General features: G+C 41.5%; 1 protein-coding gene across 5 annotated transcripts in view; it reads right to left on the minus strand.

The window, feature by feature from the left end:
- The window catches only part of LOC140481518 (sestrin-3-like), a 178,454-nt gene that overhangs the window by 40,231 nt on the left and 116,976 nt on the right, over positions 1-21,247 (minus strand). For all 5 annotated transcript variants that reach the window (XM_072577843.1, XM_072577841.1, XM_072577842.1 and 2 more), the window contains one exon: positions 17,064-17,208. In XM_072577843.1, the coding sequence (XP_072433944.1) occupies positions 17,064-17,208 (145 nt within the window). The remainder of the gene's footprint in view (positions 1-17,063; positions 17,209-21,247) is intronic.

Raw genomic sequence — 21,247 nt, forward strand, 5'->3', positions numbered from 1 at the left:
CATTTTGACTGGAATGAATTGCAGAGGAAGTGATAGATGCAGGTACAGTAATAACATTTAAAAGATATTTGGATAGGTACATGAATAGGAATAGTTTAGATGGATATGGGACAAATGCAGGCAAATGGAAATATTTTAGTTTGGCAAGCTTGATCAGTATAGATGGGTCGGGCCAAAGGGTCTGTTTATGTGCTGTATGACTATAACCATTTTAGAAGTGTAATAACTGAAACAGAACTAACGAGAAGGAGAAATGCAAGCTGTTGGTGATGCTAAAAGATGTACATAGGTCAGGACATAAGGTGCTATTGGACATTTGATTACTATTGTATCCAGAGAGTTGGATACAATACATCCTGGTAACTAAAAGACTTCAAGCTAGACATCAATCAATTGTCCCATTTCTGGGAACTCTTAGACTTGCTATCTTGCACCAGAGCACAGTACTGTTATATACAAAAAATGTAAAGACTGTACATTTAAATTGTACAATTATTAGTATTTGCTTCTCCAATAACCTTTTGACATTGGTCACTGAACTTTGTTGTTTCAACTGCAAATGCCAGGCTTTTTAGCTTCGTGATGACATTCCCATCTCAGAATCAGATATATTGGGTTTCAAATTTCACTCCATAAAATCTCAGACTTCTCATTCTGAATTCATATCCAGTGATGATTTGTTTCTAGTCACTGGATTCTTCCCTCATTGTATGGCTTTTGTGAATTCTTGCTCCAGGTAGAACCATTGGCTGGTACCATGAGTATTGTGGACATTGAACATAGAAATTCCCCCCTCAGTATGCTTTTATTTACTTTTGATTTGGAGATGCCGGTGTTGGATTGCAGTGTACAAAGTTAAAAATCACAACACCAGATTATAGTCCAACAGGTTTATGTGGATGCACTAGCTTTCAGAGCACTGCTCCTTCATCAGGTCATCAGACAACCACCTGATGAAGTAGCAGCACTCCAAAAGCTATTGCTTCCAAATAAACCTGTTGGACTATGTACATTTAAAAAAAACACAACACCAGGTTAAAGTTTATTTACTTGGCTCAACTTGAACTCTAGTACTTATTGTAATATCAGTGAAAACTATTCCCTTCAACATGGTGGCTCAGTGGTTAGCACCACTGCCTCACAGCACCAGGGACTCCGGTTCGATTCCACCATTGGGTGTGGAATTTGCACATTCTCCCCGTGTCTGCGTGGGTTTCCTCCAGGTGCTCCGGTTTCCTCCCACAGTCCAAAGATGTGCAGGTCAGGTGAATTGGCCATGCTAAATTGCCCATAGGGGTAATTAGAGGGAAATGGATCTGGCTGGGTTACTCTTCAGAGGGTCGGCGTGGACTTGTTAAGCCAAAGGGCTTGTTTCCACACTGTAATCTAATCATGAACACCACCAGCAATTCAAATTTTCATTGTAATCAAAAAGATATTTAAATAAGTGAGCACGTAAAGGGACATCCACTTCCTGTACGACCATCAGGGATGGTGCACCATGTAAACATTTGGCCCACTTGATTCTGACTACTGCACACTTTGCACATGTTATGTCTTCAAAGATTGCTTTTCTACCAATTTTGAATTGTCAAACTGTCAACATCCTGACCTTCCACCATTTTATAAAGTAGAATGATGCCACATGATTTCACTTTCATAAACAAAACAAGCACTATTAACAATGTAGTTTATAACTACATACATTATTCACCCATTTTTGCTTTCTTCTTCCCAAGGATTTTTTATTGCACTTCATGGTATCAGAGACATATTTAGATTAGATTAGATTAGATTACTTACAGTGTGGAAACAGGCCCTTCGGCCCAACAAGTCCACACCGCCCCGCCAAAGCGTAACCCACCCATACCCCTACATCTACATCTACCCCTTACCTAACACTACAGGCAATTTAGCATGGCCAATTCACCTGGCCAGCACATCTTTGGACTGTGGGAGGAAACCGGAGCACCCGGAGGAAACCCACGCAGACACGGGGAGAACGTGCAAACTCCACACAGTCAGTCGCCTGAGGCGGGAATTGAACCCGGGTCTCCGGCGCTGTGAGGCAGCAGTGCTAACCACTGTGCCACCGTGCCGCCCATTTGATTTTCTGATCATCCAAAGGTATGCAACAGTGCTCTGGAAATCAATTCAACTCAAAACTTTCAGCTATTCTCAGAGGTAGGCATTCCATTTACTACTTTGTGAATGCCTCCTTTCCTTCCTAGTTACCACCTCAATGCTTCCAAGCTAATTTGCCAAGTACCTTCTTCTACCACAAGAGACAGTGATACTACTACAAGTTCCAGTCCCCCAGCTTAAAATCTTTCAGCTTCTTTTCCCCTGTGAAATCAAAACTAAGGTTAAGCCCTTGAGATAATAAGGACTGTAGTTACTGGAAGTCAGAGTTGATAAAAACACTCAGCTGGAAAAGCACAGCAGGTCAGACAGCATCGGAGCAGGAATATTTTCATTTTTTGTGTCCTTCATCAGGCCTGGGGAGGAGGAAGGGAGCTCAGAAATAAGTGGGGGATTGCAGCTTGAGGAAAGATAGGTCGGGTGATAATAGGTAGAGTCAAGATTACAGTGGTGCTGGCAAAGCATAGCAGGTCAGGCAGCATCCGAAGAGCAGGTAAATCGATGTTTTGGGCAGGATTCCTGATGAAGGGCTCCTGCTCGAAACGTTGATTTTCCTGCTCCTCAGATGCTGTCTGACATTGCTTTTCCAGCATCACTATAATCTTGACTCAGATCTCCAGTCCTCACTTTTGCCCTGGTGATAGGTAGACACAGGCAGGGGGTTACTGTGATTGGTCAGTGGGAAGGGTGGAGCAGGAAGTGGAACAGATTAGGTCAGGTCAAAGAGGTGAGGAGAGGGAGGGCGGGCTGGAATGGGATGAGGTTGGGGTGGGGAGATTTTGAAGCTGATGAACTCTATGTTGAGGCCATTGGTCTGCAAACTCCCGAGACAGACTATAAAAGGTGTTCCTCCAGTTTAGAGGTGGCCTCATTTTGACATTGGAGGTTGCCCAGGATTGACATGTCATCAAGGGAGTGGGAGAAGGAGTTGGAATAGCTGGCGACCAGAGGTAGTGTTTATTGGAATGTATAGAGTGCAGATGCTCTGTGAACTGGTCCCAGAGTTTGCGCTTGATCCCTCCAATGGAGAGGAAACCACATTGGGAGCAATGGATACAATACATCATGTTAGAAGCCCTACTTGCACTCCATACAGTGAAAATGAAGTTAGGTTTTTTTTCTGCTCATGTTTTATCATTTACTTTGGCTAATTTCTCAGAGCTGCAAATTGCACAGATCAGATCCAAGCTGCACCTCTCTCAGCAAACATCCAGGCAATAAAACAGAGAAATTCCAAGTTCTACTTAACTTAATTCTGACATACTTTGCTTCAAGATATTGTCAGATGTTTAGCTCAATATCTCCAATTTAAAATTCCTTTGTTAAGGAGGAAATGGATTTTATAATTTTTCAGGGTTTATAGACAGGATTGAAGTTCACAAGGAGGTGGTGTTAGAAATTCTGGAAAGTGTGAAAATAGGCAAATCCCCTGAGCCAGGTTGGATCTATCCTAGGGTTCTCTAGGAAACCAGGGAGGAGATTGCCAAGCCTTTGGCTTTGATCTTTATGTCATCATTGTCTACAGAAATAATGTCAGAAGATTGGAGTGGTGTAGGACAATCCTGGTAATTATAGACCTGAGAGTCTTACTTCACTGCTGTTTGTCATTTTTATAAGCAACCTGGATGAGTGTATAGAAGAATGGGGGAGTAAATTTGCCAATGACACCGGTGGAATTGTGCACAGTTCTAAAGGATTTTGCAGGTTACCAGGGAACATAAGTAAGCTGCAGAGCTGGGCTGCAAGGTGGCAAATAGAGTTTAATGCAGAAAAGTGTGAAGGGATTGATTTTGGAAGGAACTACAGGAATGCAGAGTACTGGGCTAATGGTAAGATTGTTGGCAGTGTTGATGAACAGTGTTCTGCTGTGTTCTTGTACATGGATCCCTGAAAGTTGCCACCCAGGTTGATAGGGTTTGTTAAGTTATATGCTGTGTTAGCTTTTATTAGGAGAGGGATTGCGTTTTGGAGCCACGAGGTCATGTTGTAGTCTGGTGTGGCTGCACTTGGAGTATTGCATACATTTCTGGTCAACGCATTATTGGAAGGATGTGGAAGCTTTGGAAAGGATTCAGAGGCAATTTACTGTAAAATAAAAAACTAAGATTAAGCCCTGGAGGTAGTAAGGGCTGTAGACGCTGGATGTCAGAGTCAATAAAACACAGAGCTGGAAGAGCACAGCAGTTCAGACAGCATCGGAGCAGGAATGTTTTTATTTTGTGTCCTTCATCAGAACTGGGGTGGGGGAAGGGAGCTCAGACATAAATGGGTGTTAAGGAAAGAAGTGTGGCTGAGGGAAAGGTAGGTGGGGTGGTAATAGGGAGAGCATAGCAGGTCAGGCAGCATCCGAAGAGCAGGAAATTCAATGTCTCCATTATTGGAAGGATGTGGAAGTTTTGGAAAGGGTTCAGAGGCAGTTTATTAGCATAGTGCCTGGTATGGAGGGAAGGTCTTATGAGGAAACGTTGAGGGACTGGAGGCTGCTTTCGTGAGGGAGAAGGTTGAGAGGTGACTTAATTGAGATATATAAAAGATAATCAGAGGGTTAGATAGGGTGAATAGTGAGCGCTTTTTTCCTCAGAGTGATGGCTAGCATGAAGGGACATAGCTTTAAATCGAGGGGTGATAGATATCGGACAGATGTCAGAGGTGGTTTCTTTACTCAGTAGTAGGGGCATGGAATTCCCTGCCTGCAATAGTTGATGACTTGCCAACTTTAATGACATTTAAATAGTCATTGGATAAACATATGAATGAAAATGAAATAGGTGTAGGATAGATTGACTTCAGATTGGTGCAACATCGAGGGCCAAAGGGCCTGTACTGTGCTATAAAGTTATATGTTTTATGTTCTAGAGTGATTTTAAATTAATTTAACTTTAACTCCCAGAACAAAATGATCTGTGGACTGCAGACAGGGCACTCCTGCATTCCCTGTTGGGAATTCATTCAGTTTCTCTCTACACCTAAACGCTTAAATTGTAGATGTCCACATCAATAATTGTGGCATCAACAAAGCTCTCAACCTTGCAACTGGTGTCATTATAGCAAAAACTCAATCCCAAAAATCAAGCCACTGCAGTTTGATACTTCCTGCACATATAATGATCTGAAATGCAAGAAATGTCCTGGAGTCTCATGGAATAGGATGTGCACTACAGACTTGGGAACTGCCCCGCCATTTCTCAATATATTAATTATTTAAAATTATGAACAAAAACATACCAGCTACTTGTTTTTCTTCTTCTATGGACACAAATATAGAGGTAATTGGAATGCTGTGTAAAAATGCTGTACCCATTTTTATAATGGAAATATAAAAGGGCAAAATAATGGTCTGTGAGCTTACCCACATGATTTCCATCTGCAAGCCTAAATAGAGTGTCAGAATGCTATTTGACTACTCCACCCCATCCTGTCAACAGATATGTACCATTCGCTGATAGGCCAAAGGCAGATAATTGCAGACCGATTAGCCAAACCTTAGTGGTCTGTAAGATCCTGGAGTCCATAGTCAAGCATAAAATTTAGAATATAGAGATGTACAGCAGGAAGCAAAACCCTTTGGTCCAACCCGTCCATGCCAACCAGATATCCCAACCCAATCGAGTCCCACCAGTCAGGACCCAATCCATATCCCTCCAAACCCTTCCTATTCATATACCCATCCAAATGTATCTGAATTGTTGCAATTGTATCAGCCTCCGCCACATCTTCTGGCAGCTCATTCCATACATGTACCACCCTCTGAAAACATTGCCCCTTAGGTCTCTTTTATATCTTTTCCCTCTCGCCCTAAACCTATGCCCTCTAGTTCTGGACTCCCTCACCCCAGGGAAAAGACTTTGTCTATTTACCCTATCCATACCCCTCAATTTTGTAAACCTCTATAAGGTCACCCCTCAGCCTCCAACGCTCCAGAGGAAAACAGCCCCAGCCTGTTCAGCCTCTCCCTGTAGCTCAGATTCTCCAACCCTGGCAACATGCTTGTCAATCTTTTCTGAACCCTTTCAGGTTTCACAACATCTTTCAGATAGGAAGGAGACAAGAATTGCACGCAGTATTCCAACAGTGGCCTAACCAATGTCTGTACAGCCGCAACATGACCTCCCAACTCCTGTACTCTATACTTTGACCAATAAAGGAAAGCATACCAAACACCTTCCTCACTATCCTATCTACCTGTGACTCCACTTTCAAGGAGCTATGAACCTGCACTCCATGGTCTCTTTGTTCAGAAACACTCCCTAGGACCTTACCATTAAGTGTATAAGTCCTGCTAAGATTTGCTTTCCCAAAATGCAGCACCTCGCATTTATCTGAATTAAACTCCATCTGCCACTTCTCAGCCCATTGGCCCATCTGGTCCAGATCTTGTTGTAATCTGAGGTAACCCTCTTCGCTGTCCACTACACCTCCAATTTTGGTGTCATCTGCAAACTTACTAACTGTACCTCTTACGCTCGCATCCAAAGCATTTATGTAAATGACAAGTACAGGACCCAGCACAAATCCTTGTGGCACTCCACTGGTCACAGGCCTCCAGTCTGAAAAACAACCCTCCACCATATGTATCCAAATGGCTGGTTCTCCATGTATTCGGAGAGATCTAACCTTGCTAATCAGTCTTCCATGGGGAACCATGTTGAACGCCTTACTGAAGTCCATATAGATCACATCTACTGCTCTGCCCTCATCAATCCTCTTTGTTACTTTAAAAAAAAAATCAACTTTGTGAGACATGATTTTCCACACAAACCCATGTCGACTATCCCTAATCAGTTCTTGCCTTTCCAAATACATGTACATCCTGTCCCTCAGGATTCCCTCCAACAACTTGCCCACCACAGACATCAGGCTCACTGGTCTATAATTCCCTGGCTTGTCCATACCACCCTTCTTCAACAGTGCCACCACGTTAGCCAATCTCCAGTCTTCCGGCACCTCACCTGTGACTATCAATGATACAAATATCTCAGCAAGAGGCCCAGCAATCACCTCTCTAGCTTCCCAGAGTTTTAGGGTACACCTGATCAGGTCCTGGGGATCTATTCACTTTTATGCGTTTCAAGACATCCAGCATTTCCTCCTCTGTAATAGGGACATTTTGCAAGATGTCACCATCTATTTCCCTACATTCTATATCTTCCATATCCTTTTCCACAGTAAATACTGATGCAAAATATTCATTTAGTGTCTCCACCATTTTCTGAAGCTCCACACAAAGGCTACCTTGCTGATCTTGGAGGGGCCCTATTCTCTCCCTAGTTACCCTTTTGTCCTTAATGTATTTGTAAAAACTCTTTGGATTCTCCTTAATTCTATTTGCCAAGGCTATCTTATGTCCTCTTTTTGCCCTCCTGATTTCCGTCTTAAGTATACCCCTAATTCCTTTATACTCTAAGGATTCACTCGTTCTATCCTGTCTATACCTGACATATGCATCCTTAGTTTTCTTAACCAAACCCTCGATTTCTTTAGTCATCCAGCATTCCCTATACCTACACTATACTTTTCCTTTCACCCTAACAGGAATATACTTTCTCTGGATTCTTGTTATCTCATTTCTGAAGGCTTCGCATTTTCTAGCCATCCCTTTACCTGCGAACATCTGCCTCCGATCAGCTTTTGAAGGTTTTTGCCTAATATCATCAAAATTGGCCTTTCTCCAATTTAGAACTTCAACTTTTAGATCTGGTCTATCCTTTTCCAACACTATTTTAAATCTAATAGAATTATGGTCACTGGACCCAAAGTGCTCCCCCACTGACACCTCAGTCACCTGCCTTGCCTTATTTCCCAAGGTGTAGGTCAAGTTTTGCACCTTCTTTAGTAGGTACATTTCTGAATACTTGGAAGTATATAGTAAAATAGGGCAAAGTCAGCATGGTTTCATCAAATCTGCTAGAATTCTTTGAGGAAGTAATGAGTGGGTTAGACCAAGGAGAGCCAATGGAAATGATCTACCTTGACTTCCAAAAGGCCTTTGACAAGGTGCCATGTAGGAGTAAGATAAGGGTCCATTGTTTAGAGGCAAGGTGCTAGCATAGATAGAAGCTTGGCTGTCTGGCAGAGTGCACAATAAAAAGGATCCTCTTCGGAATGGCAGCTGGTGACAAAGTGTTCCGCAAGGCTGAGTGTTGTGACTACAACTTTTCACTTTATACATTACGATCTGGATAAAAGAACTGAGGGCATTCTGGCTAAGTTTGCAGACTATACAAGGATAAGTGGAGTGACATGTAGCATTGATGAGGTGGGGACGCTGCAGAAGGATTTGGATAGGTTAGGAGAGTGGGCAAAGAAGTGTCAGATGGTGTACAAAGTGGGCAAGTATGAGGTCGTACACTTCAGTAAGAATAAAGGCATGGACTATTTTCTAAATGGTGAGAAAATTCAGAAGTCTGATGTGTAAGGAGACTTGGGAGTTCTGGTCCAGGATTTTCTTGAGATAAACTTGTGGGTTGAAGCATTATTTAGGAAGGAAAATGCAATTTTGGCATTTATTTTGAAAGGACTTGAACATAAAAGCAGGAAATGTACTTCCAAGGCACTAAAAAAGGCTCTGGTCAGACCACATGTGGAGTATTGTGTGCAGTTCTGGGCCCTATATCTCAGGATGTACTGGCCTCTGAGCTTGTTCAGAGGAGGTTCATGAGAATGGTCCCAGGAATGAAAAGCTTAACAATGAGGAATGTTTGAGGACTCTTGGTCTATACTCCAAAGTTTAGAAGGATGAGCGGGAATCTATTTGAAACATTCAAAATACTGAATGGCTTGGACAGAGTAGATGTTAGGAAGATGTTTCCATTGATGGGAGAGACTAGGGCCTGAGGATGTAGCCTTTTTGAGTAAAGGAAAGGCCTTTTAGAACAGAAATAAAAGGAGAGATTTCTTCAGATGGAAAGTGTGATGAATGCATGGAATTCATTTCCACAGAAGGCTGTAGAGGCATGTCATTGACTTAAGAACCTATTTATCTCAGTCTTCAGTGTCAAGGGGGATCAAGGATTATGGAGAGAAAGCAGGATTAAGAAACTTAAGAAACATTATTGAATGGTGGAGTAGACTCAATGGGCTGAATGGCTTAATTCCTGCTTCAACGTCTTATGGTCTTACAGCTCTTTCCTTTAACCCACAAGTGGAAACAAAATGTATTCCTCCAGAGGTAAACTATTTTGATTAGAGATCAAATATAGCTTATACTGGTTCATTGGCTCATTTGATGAGTACAAAAAGAGAAACTGTGACCTGAGGTTTATCTCAAGATTTAGGAATTTCTAGTCCATCATTAGTCATTGACAGACTACATGGTCTGGGTTTAAATAAGGGTCAATCTCAGTGCACAGTGTGTATATTTTTCAAGCAAAAAGCTGAAACTATCCCTGTTCAAGTCAATTTGGAGGAACAACATATCCACAAAAACAATCTGAAATAATGGCTGAAGATCACTGTAACCTAGCATCAGTGTTACTAAGTAAACATGCAAATAGCTTAATATGCAAGTTGTTGATTCCCACTAAGCTGACAAATAGCTCACTTGTGTATAACCATAAAAGGATTACTTCACTGCAGATTGCAATTGACTTAATGTCACAGCTTGGAAACACTTCAGTTGTCATCATTTTTTTTCATTATTAAATGATTACAACCACATTACCTAATTCCCTCGTTTGTAGTCTACGCATTTATGATGCATGTGCAAGTTTGATAGACTGGTTTCCATTGGCAGGACTTTCAGTAACAAGATTTTTTTTTCACAATTTATGCTGATAATCTGAAATACAATGCCTGTAAAGACTGTGGAAGCAAGTAATAATTCATGTACTAAAAGAGAACAAAATAGCTGGTGGTCATCTGGACTTTCAAACCTACTTCGCCATTCAATAAGATCATGGCCGATCTTTTCATGGCCTCAGCTACACTTACCCACCCTCTCACCAAAACCCTCAATTCCTTTACTGTTTAAAAAAATTCTTAACTTTAAAAATATTCAATGAAAAAGCCTCAACTAATTTACCGAGCAGGGAATTCCATAGATTCACAACCTTTTGGTTAAAGAAGTTCCTCTTCAATTCAGTCCTAAATCTCCTACCCCTAGGTTTGAGACCATATTCTCTTATTCTCATTTCACCTGCCAGTGCAAACGAACATTCTCCCTGATCCAATCTTACCTATTCTCTTCATAATTTTACATGCTTCTGTAAAATTCCCCCCATATTCTTCAAAATTCCAATGAATATAATCCCGGTCTACTCATAAGTCAACCCTCTCAACTCTGGAATCTACATCGTGAATCTTCTCTGCATCCTCTTCAGTGTCAGTACATTCTTTCTCAATTAAGGAGACCAGGTGTGACCTCACCAGCATCCGATACAGCTGTAACAACCTGCCTGCTTTTCAATTCAATCCCTCTAGCACTGAAGGACAAAATTTCTACTTGCCTTAACTACCTGTTACATCTACAAGCCAACTTTGTGATTCATTCACAAGGACACCCAGGACCCTCTGCACAGCAGCATGCTGCAATGTTTTACCATTCAAATAATTGTCCTATTTGTTATTCATACCAAACTGGAGGACTTCACATTTATCAACATCGTATTCCATCTGATAGACCTTCACTCAAATCACTTAAACGATGTCCCTTTGCAAACATTCAGAATCCTCTCCAACTGACCCAAACTTTGACACACGATCCCCAATTTCAAATCATCTACGTAAATTGTAAACAATTGTGGTCTTAACGCTCATCCCTGAGGCATGCTACTACACAGATTGCCAACCGGAAAAGCACTCATTTATCCCCATTCTTTGTTACCCGTTAGTTAACCAATCCTATTCATGCTAATACATTGCCCATTAGGGAGTGCACCTTTATCTTATGCAGCAGCCTTTATCTTATGCACACCTTGTCAAAGGTGTTTTGGAAATCTAGATACACCTAACCTACTGGCCCTGTCAGTCACTGCACCCAATGTCTTCATAGAATTCCAGCAAATTAGTTAAACATGTCCTGCCTTTCGTGAACCAGTTTTGCATCTGCCCAATGGGACAATTTCTATCTAGATGTCTTTCAATTTCTCCCATGATGATAGATTCAAGCATTTGCCCATTACAGAAGTTAAGCTAACCAGCAATTCCCCAACTTTTGTCTACCTCCTTTCTTAAAAAAAGAACAGTGGCATCATATTTGCTGTATTCCAATCTGCTGGAACTGCCCCAAAGTAAATTTTGGAAAAAATTACCAATGCATTTGCTATTTCACCCACTGCCTCTTTTCATACTCTGGGATGTGCAGCATCAGGGCCAGGAGACTTGTCTACCTTTAGCTCCATTAGTTTGCCAAACACTACCTCTCTCATGATAATGATCATTTCTAGGTTCTCACCTACCTTAATCTTTGTCAATTACTGGCATGCTGTTAGCGTTCTCCACTGTAAAAACAACACAAAATACCTGTTCAAAGCCTGTTATTTCCCATTATTAAATTCCCCTTCTCATTCTCTAAAGGACCAATATTTACCTTAGCCACTCCTTTGCTATCTGTCTTTGAAAGTAAATTAGCTCAAAATATATCTTATTTTCTATTATAGCTTTTTATTTAAATGGCTTTCTGTTGGCCTTTTAAAGTTTTGCCAGTCTTCTAGTTTCCCCACTGGTCTTTGCCACTTTTTAGGCTATCAAAGGGAAAGAGAAGGCATATTTCCTTAGACATCCATGACAGATTATCCCCTTTCCTACAGATTTTCCCTGGTATATGCTCTTGCTGAACACAAAAATTGCTTTGAAAGACCTCCACTGTTCCTCAGCTGTCACACCATAAAGTCTTTACTACAGTCTATATTAGCCAACTCCTCCCTCATTCAATTGTAGTCACCTTCGTTTAAGCACAGGACCTAGTTTTGGATTTTATCTTCCCATTTTCCATCTGTATTCTAAAGCCAACCATCTTATGATTGCTCCTTCCAAGAGGATCACTACCTACAAGATAGTTAATTATTCTAGTCTCAATATACAGCCCCAGGTCTAGGAGAGCTTGCTCCCTCGTTACTTCCATTAAATACTGTTCAAGAAAATGATCACAGATACATTCAGTGAACTCCTCAAGGCTACCTTGAGCAACTTGACTCGTCCCATCAACATGTAGATTAAAATCCCCTATGATAACTAATGCCTGTGAAAATATCAGTTATTTCATTGTTTATTGCCCACCTCAATATGTTGTTCCTATTTGGTGGCCTATTCCTACCATTGACTTTTTCTTAGAATTTATTTGGCAGCAGTTGCAGTGGGAGGAGCGACAGCGAGGACCGGGGCCTGATGAGAAGGTAAATTTACAGGTATAAAAACTTACCTGGTGTACAGGCAGTGCAGACATGGGACTGATAGGTAAGTGAGGTTATATATTTGAGCAGATGCTTTACCCAAAACAATACTTGGGTAATGTCTCCTGCCCATCCTCCTCTAACAAAAAGAAAAAAAGGTTCTGTGCGCCAGATTGGTAAGGTGACTAGTTTTTAATTTATATTTTTCAGTACTCTTGCTGAGAATTCAGAATAGTGGGAATGGAGGCAGTTGAATGTTCCTCCTGCAGAACATGGGAGGTAAGGATCACCACTAGTGTCCCTGCTGATTGCATCTTCGGGAAGTCTACCCAACTTCAGCTCCTCAAAACAGCTTTAGGAACTGGAGCTGCAGCTGGATGAACTTTGGATCATTTGGGAGGCAGGGGGCATGATTGAGTGGAGTTACAGGAATGTAGTCACACCCCAGGTACAAGGAGGTGGTAGATGGGTTACCATCAGGGGACAGAAAGGGAGACATCAGGCAGTGCAGGGATCCCTTGTGTTCCCCTCAACAAAATACACCATTTTGGGGTGGAAATGACATACCAGGGGTTAGCAATGGGGCACACATCTCAGGGACTGATTCTGTGCCAGTTGCTCAGAAGGGAAGGTGGGGAGGAGCAGAGCATTAGTCATTGGGGACTCCATAGTCAGGGCGACAAGATTGGAGATTCTGTTGGAATAAGAGACACTCGTGGTTGACATGTTGCCTCAGAGGTGCCAGGGTATGTGATTGTGTTTTTGGGATCCTTGAGGGGGAGGAGAGCAACCCCAAGTCATGGTCCACATATGTACCAACAAGCGAGCGTGCAGGGAGAGAGAGAGAGAGAAAAACAGGAGATTACAGGCATGGTGCAGGTGGGAGGGTTTTGGATTCATGGATAATTGGGGCTTTTTGTGGGGTAGGTGGGATCTCTACCAACAGAATGGTCTTCACCCGAACTGAGAGGTACCAATATCCTGGGGGAGAAAATTTCCTAATGCTCTCCAGGAATGTTTAAATTTAGCAGAGAAATGGGAACCTAAATTGAGGTTCCAGTTTACAGGAGGTTGAGTGTAGTGAGATCAGAAAGGTATCACGGTCACAAGAGGGCATCAGCAAGTAAGAAGTTGGTTTGAAGTGTGTCTCTATTTCAACATCAGTAGCATTGAAATAAGGTGGGTGAACTTGCAGCATGTATTTATACCTTGGACTTGATGTTATGGCCATTTTGAAGATTTGGATAGAGCAAAGACAGGAATGGCTGTTGCAGGTTCTAGGATTTGGATGTTTCAGTAAGAACAGATGGTAAAAAGGTGTAGCTTTGGTAATCAAGCGTGTTTTGAGAAGATTTGTAGCTCAGGTTGAGGTTTTGGACGTAGGTTTGCTCGCTGAGCTGCAAGGTTTATTTCCAGACGTTTTGTTACCTTACTATGTAACATCTTCAGTGGGCCTCAGATGAAGCAATGCTGAAAATTCCTGCTTTCTATTTATATGTTTTGGGTTTCTTTGGGTTGGTGATGTTATTTCCTGTAGTGAAGTCACTTCCTGTTCCTTTTCTCAGGGGTGGTAGATGGGGTCTAACTCATCTAGTTTGTTTGTTACCTAGTAAGGTAATGAAACGTCTGGAAATGAACCTTGCAGCTCAGCGAGCAAACCTACATCCAATTGGTAATCAAGGACAGTATTACACAGCAGCAGAAAAGGATGTTTGAGGGCTCATCTACAGTGGTAGTATAGGCTGAGGTTAGAAACAGAAAAGGAGCGGTCACGTTGTTGGGAGTTTCCTAAAGGCCTCCGAATAGTTCCAGAGAAGTAAAGGAAAATGTAGCAGATGATTCTAGTTAGGAGCAAGACAGCAAGGGTAGTTGTCATGGGGGTTCTTTAACTTTTCAAGTATTGTCTGAGAATACTATAAAGTACTTTAGATGAGTCACCTTTTGTCCAATGTGCACAGGAGGATTTCCTCACACTCTTAGAGGGACCAACCAGGGGTGAAGCCACATTGGATTTGGTACTGGGTAATGAACCCAACCAGGTGTTAGATTTGGGAGGTAGGTGAGCACTTTGGTGATAGTGATCACAATTCAGTTATGTTTACTTTAGTGATGCAAAGGGAGAGGTATGCAGGGCAAGAGTTATAGCTGGCAATGATGATGTGATTAGGCAAGATTTAGGATGCATAAGATGGGGAAAAACTATAAGGCGTGGGCACAATTGAAATGTGGAGCTTATTCTAGGCACATAAACCACAGATCTTTGATAAGTATGTACCCGTCAGGCAGGGAGGATGTTGTCAAGTGTGGGAGCCGTGGTTTAGTAAAGAAATAGAATCTCTTGTCAAGAGGAAGGAGGCGGCTTATGTTAGGGCACTTAAGAGTTACAGGTTAGCCAGGAAAGACCTAAAGAGAGCATTGAGGAGCCAAGAGGGGATTTGAGAATTCATTGGCAGATAAGATCAAGGAAACCCGAATGCTTTCTATATCTATATCAGGAATGCAAGAATGACTAGGGTAAGATTAAAGCCAATCAAGGATAGTGGTGGGACATTGTGTATGGAATCGGAAGGGACAGTGGAGGCACTAAATGAATGTGGTCTTTTTCTAGTGAGAATATTGATGAAAATGTTGTCGAGGAGACTACTGAGATAGAGGCAACTAGACTAGATGGTATTGAGCTTTGCAAGGAGGTGATGTTAGTAATTCTGGAAAGTGTGAAAATATGAGTCCCCTGGGCCAGATTAGATCTTTCCTAGGATTCTTCGTGAAGCCAGGGAGAAGATTGCAGACCCTTTGGCTTTGATCTTTATAGAACATGGAACTGGCCCTTCCGGCCCTTGGTGTTGCGCTGACCTGTGAACTATTCTCAGCTCGTCCCCCTACACTATCCCAAAATCATCCATCATTGTCTACAGGAGGAGTGCCAGAAGACTGGCAGATAGCAAATGTTGTTCCCTTGTTCAAGAAGGGGAGTAGAGACAACCTTGGTAATTATAGACCAGTAAGACTTACTTCACTTGTGGGTAAGTTGTTGGAAATGTCTACAACAGATAGGATTTATAATCATCTGGAAAGGAATAAGTTGATTGGGGATTGTCAACACTGTTTTGTGAAGGGTAGATCGTGCCTCACAAACCTTATTGTGTTCTTTGAGATGGTGACCAAACAGGTGGATGAGGGCAAGGTAATTGATGTGGTGTATATGGATTTCAGTAAAGTGTTTGATAAGGTTTACCACAGTAGGCTATTGCACAAAATACAGTGACATGGGATTGAAAGCAATTTAGCAGTTTGGATTAGAAATCGGCTAGCTGAAAGAGGTTGGTGGTTGATGGGAAATATTCACCCTGGAGTTTAGTTACTCATCATGTACCAAAAGAACTGTTTTTGGTTCACTGTTTTGTCATTTTTATGAATGACATGGATGAGAGCGTAGAAGGATGGGTTACTAAATTTGCAGATGATACTAAGGTCGGTCGAGTTGTGGATAGTGCTGAAGAATATTGCAGGTTACAAAGGGACACAAGCTGCCAGCTGGGCTGAGATAATGCAGAAAAGTGTGTGAGGTGATTCGCTTTGGAAGGAGCAACAGGAATGCAGAGTACTAGACAAATGGTAAGATCAATGATAGTGTAGATGAGCAGAGAGATCTGTGTCCATGTGCATAGATCCCTGAAAGTTGCCACCCATGTTGATAGTACTGTTAAGAAGGCATATGCTGTGTTGGCTTTTATTAGTGGAAGGATGGAGTTCCAGAACCATGAGGTCATGCTGCAACTGTACAAAACTCTAGTGCGGCTGCACTTTGAGTATTGTGTACAGTTCTGGTCACTGCCTTATAGGAAGGATATGGAAGCTTTGGAAAGGGTTCAGAGGAGATTTACTAGAATGTTTCCTGGTAGGGAGGGAAGGTCTTGAGGAAAAGCTGAGGGACTGGAGGCTGTTTTCGTTAAATAGAAGGTGGAGAGGTGATTTAGTTGGAGACATGAGATAAATCAGCCGGTTAGGTAGGGTGGACAGTAAGACCCTTTCTTCTCAGATCATGGCTAGCATGGAGGGGCATAGCTATAAATTTAGGACAGATTTCAGAGGTAGTTTCTTTACTCTGTAGTTGGAATGTGGAATGCAGTGCCTGCAACAGTAGTAGACTTGCCAATTTCAAGAGCATTTCAATGATCATTGGATAGACATATGGTCAAAAAATGAAATAGTGTAGGTTAGATGGGCTTCAGATTAGTTTCACAGGTCAGCACATCAGGGCCTAAAGTGCCTGTACTGCACTGTAGCATTCTATGTTTTATGGTCCTCCATAGCAATGCATATAAATTTTAATTTCCCATTAAAATAATCATTCTATCAATACGTCCCTATATCTTTGATGAGCAGTTGACCCCAATGCAGATTACAAGCTTATTTTAGGGATCAAGGTCAGATAGACAAGAAGGAGATACAAAGTGAAAACATGTATGATTGTTCTATAGATTACTCAGACCACAACTTTGATCAATTAGGGAAAAAAAATATTTAAAGGCAGAATTGCAAGTGTTACAAATTTTTAAAAAGCTTAAGATTATAAATAAAAGATTGAATTACCTCCAGTAATTACCAAAAGGCTCTCTTTTTTCTCTTTTTCAAAACGTGTTGCCATCTCTTCTTGTGATGCTTCTTCCTCATTTTCCTCCTGAAGTTTCTTCATTCTCTCCATGAGAACCTCCAATTCACTGACAGAATCTGAAGTCTATGAAACATTTTAGAACTGTACTGAGTTGCAGAACTTGGTATTCAGGCCAAAATTGAGATAGTAAATCCTTAAATTACTTCAGCTATTAAGATGTTTTTGCTTAATTAGAAACTGCAGAATAAAGTTATTGAGAGGTCACCTGGATGATAGGCTATAAACCTAGTGCAACATTACAAATACAAGAGGGCATCAGTATCAGAAATATTGCACAAACAAACTGGAAAGTACTGTCTTGGTTAAGGAGATGCATTTTGATGTTAAGTGTGAAAGAATAGAACAGAAAATCATGTTTTAAGGAATTACCAAAGAATTAGTGTAGAATTTTAACACAGGAAAGAAAAAAAAAGTCAGTTTCATGTCCTTCATATTGTGTTTTGTAAGTAACTCAGATTCTTATGAGCAATCTTCCTCTTAGATGCTGTGTTAAGAAAGCTTTCAGCCATTCCAAGATACAAAATCACGGTCTATAATTTAGTGCACCTAAAAGTAGTGATTGCCCTGCCCCAAAAAAATAGTCATGATAGGATTCAGATAGATATTTCCGAGCAGCTTGTACTTTCATTTCCAAAAGTTTTCTTTTCATTTACCAGTGTTTATGTAGCAGACCCATGACCACCTAACTACAGTCAAAAACTTCAGTATGTAAATTTAAAAGTGTCTCCAAAATGGCCTAAATGACAGTATCTAGAAATTCTTCTAGGAAAAGAGCAAACACATTTTAAGGGAGAGATCAACAAGGACAACACTTAAGCACTTGGCAAAGTTTGGTGGGAGCTAGAGCACATTAAAAAAGTGATTAAATGTATGATACTGAATTCTATAGCTGCAAACTGGATGTAATGCCTGCACTTGCGTGAATGATGAGTAAGTGATAATACATTAGGTCACCAGCTCAATATAAAAAAATTGCACAAATCTTCAGTATGACAGAAACTGCACATGTGCACTGACTTGCTTTTGTAGCACAATGGTAGTTTCCCTACCTCTGGGTCAACAGGTCAACCTACCATAGAGGTGCATCATAAAACAGCCAAAGGGGATACTTAAGGAAGTGGTCCTAGAAATAGTGAATGTATTGATCATCTTTCCAGATACGGGTGGTGTACTGACATGGATAGAAAACTGATTGGCAGACAGGAAATAAAGGATAGTAATAAATGAGTCATTTCCTGAGTGGCAGCCAGTGAACAGTGAGGTATCACACCAATCAATCAATGCTTGCACCCCAGCTATTTATACTAGAGAACAACCTTGGTTATCTAAATGTCAATTATCCAAATTTAGGATTATCTGAACAAGATCTCAAGGTCCCGTAAAAATGTTATCTGAACAGTTATCCAAAAAGAATACTTCCTGCCCGTCTCATTTGGATAATCAAGGTTGTTCTGTATATTTTAATGATTTAGATGTGTGGATGGAATGTAATTTCAATGTAGTGATTGGAACAAGACGGACCTTACCAAGAGGTTCTTTATCGAAGTTGTTAACCTGGGCCAATCATCACGGCCTTGGCTGACCAATTTAACCAGGATAATGGAATCCCCTCAGTTGAGGATTTGAAAAAGCATAACCAAGAGATTAGAATATTCTCAATTCAGGGACTGACTGAAATCCAGCGTACTGTGGATTAGTGTTTGGTTTTATTTGTTTGTGGGGGAACTGGCTTTTGAATCATCTCCGTTGAGGACTAATTCCAAGCTGGCTGGCCACAGCCATTGTATTGTGAGCTAGTAAATAAAGGGTGATTTGGTGTCAGGCCACCGGCCTCTGTACAGTTATTTTAGTGGTGACGGTAGAAAACAGGATGTGATTAAATAACATCCGCTTGCAACTGTCATACTGGAGTTGGGGTAAGCATTTCTGGCATCATGCCTCTATTTAGGAAGCTTGACTCATTTGACCCTGTTGTCAAAGATTAGGCCCAGTATGTGGAAAGAATGCAATATTTTTTTTCCTAGCCAAATGACACTGGGGCAGATGAAAAGAAATGAGTAATCCTTCTAACTGCATGTGGACCCGCAACATTTTTGGTTACAAGGGGCTTAATTTTCCCTAGAACCACCAGACAGTAAAACCTTCCAATAGTTGACAGTTGGTTAAAAAATATTAAAACCCCAGACCTCCTCTAATCAGATGCTATTGGTTTTATTCAACTGTTGGAGAACCAGGGGATTCCGTATCGGGATTTTTAACAAGGTTACAATGACTGACCGAGGCATGTGATTTTGGGTTAAGCTTGAAGGAGACCATTTGGTACATGGGATTAGTGACAAACATGCAGAAGGCCTACTAGCTGAAGCCCAACTGGACTTCAAACAGGCACTGCAGCTGGGTCATTAGAAAATATGGTAAGTGGAGCATGGATCTACAGGGCATCCCAACGGAAGTGGATATCCTCACCTACCCAACTGAGCTTGGGGAACACCATTAAGTGTAGGCAATCACAGAACCTCACACAGGACATGTCCTTAGCAGAGGGTCACTAGGCTAAGCCACAGCAAAACTTCACAACAAACAGTCTCAGCCAAGTGGTGAAACATTTCTTCATGATTTGGGCTGGCAAGCTACTGTAGTTGCTGTGGGGTGCGGACTGGAAACAGTAAAGGAATCCTATAAAGCCTGACTCGAATAGGAAAAAAAAAATCATACCCCGGTACTCAGGAGAATGCAGACCCTGGAAAGCTCCCTTACATGTGGATTGGAACAAATAAATTACTTTAGTGACACCAAAATTGGAGTCAATTAATATTCATGCTTGGTTTAAATGATCACCCAGTTCACATGGAGTTCGATACTGGCACAGCTGTATGTATGATTGTGAAATCTGTCTGTAACACGATTTACTTGGGACTCCAACCCTTAAAATTTATGGAAGGCCTCAACCAGACTGAGAACATACAGTGGGGAACAGTTGCAGATTAAGGGTACAACTTAGGTACCAGTCTATGAGAAGCATTTGGTGCAGTTTCCACTGATGGTAGCAAAAGTCTTGAGCCCAAGCCTATCAGAGCAAAATTCACCTTGATAGGCTCAACATTTTTTCATTGGAAAATGGCTGCCTCAGTGAAATACTGATGAGATTTTCCAAGGTTAGGACTATCAAAGGAGCCAAAGTCACTTTACATGTTGACCAGGATGCAATTTCAAGATTTTTTAAGGCACGCCCAGTGCCATTTGCCTCATGGAAGAAAGTAGAGATGGAAATCAGGAGGCTAGAGAGAGTGCAGTTTACAGAATAGGCAGCACAGGTTCCACTGATTGGGAGTCCTGATGGCTAAGTTCTCCTTTGTGGGGATTTTAAGCAGATGGTAAACTGCTTCTTGCAGCTGGATAGATACCCCATCCCTTGCATAGAGGACTTGATGCAAAGTTGGCAAAGGGGGGGGGGGGGAAAGAGAAACTGTCCTTTACAAAGCTGGATATGAACTATGCCTACCTACAATTGCAACTAGATGAGAATTCCTAGAAGTATGTCACAATTCATACCTATATGGAGTTCTGATTTAATGTGATAGTTCCATTCTCGTGCAATGGTAAGAAAAGTGTGCAATAGTCGCAACATGTAAACTAATGGAGCTGGAATCGCTTTATAGCCAATACAGCGAAGGGAAGCTAACGTTCTACAAATTACATTCAAACTTCAATTGCATTAAAGCCCATTTGCATTGAAGGCACACATTATAGCAGAACCAACTGCAAGACTGCTTTTGGGGTATCAGCCTGCACTCTTTTTCAATGGACCATGGAGAACATTGTGGGCTAGCCCAAGTTGTCATTTATCAGGATAACATACTGATAATGGGAAGACCAATAAAGAGCACTTCAACTGGGACATAACGCTTAAACATTTTTCCCAGGTGGTTATATGCCTTAGATGGGGGAAAAAAATAATCTGTATTCTAGGTACCCCAAGTGACCTACTTGGGTTACACCCATTGGAAGCATAATGAGGGTGACCAAAGGAGCCCTGGCTCCCATATCCATCAGCATTTCCTTGGGTTAGTAAATTATTACATAAAATTCATACATAACCTGC

The sequence above is a fragment of the Chiloscyllium punctatum genome, chromosome 9 (assembly GCF_047496795.1).
Source record: "Chiloscyllium punctatum isolate Juve2018m chromosome 9, sChiPun1.3, whole genome shotgun sequence".
NCBI lineage: Eukaryota > Metazoa > Chordata > Chondrichthyes > Orectolobiformes > Hemiscylliidae > Chiloscyllium > Chiloscyllium punctatum.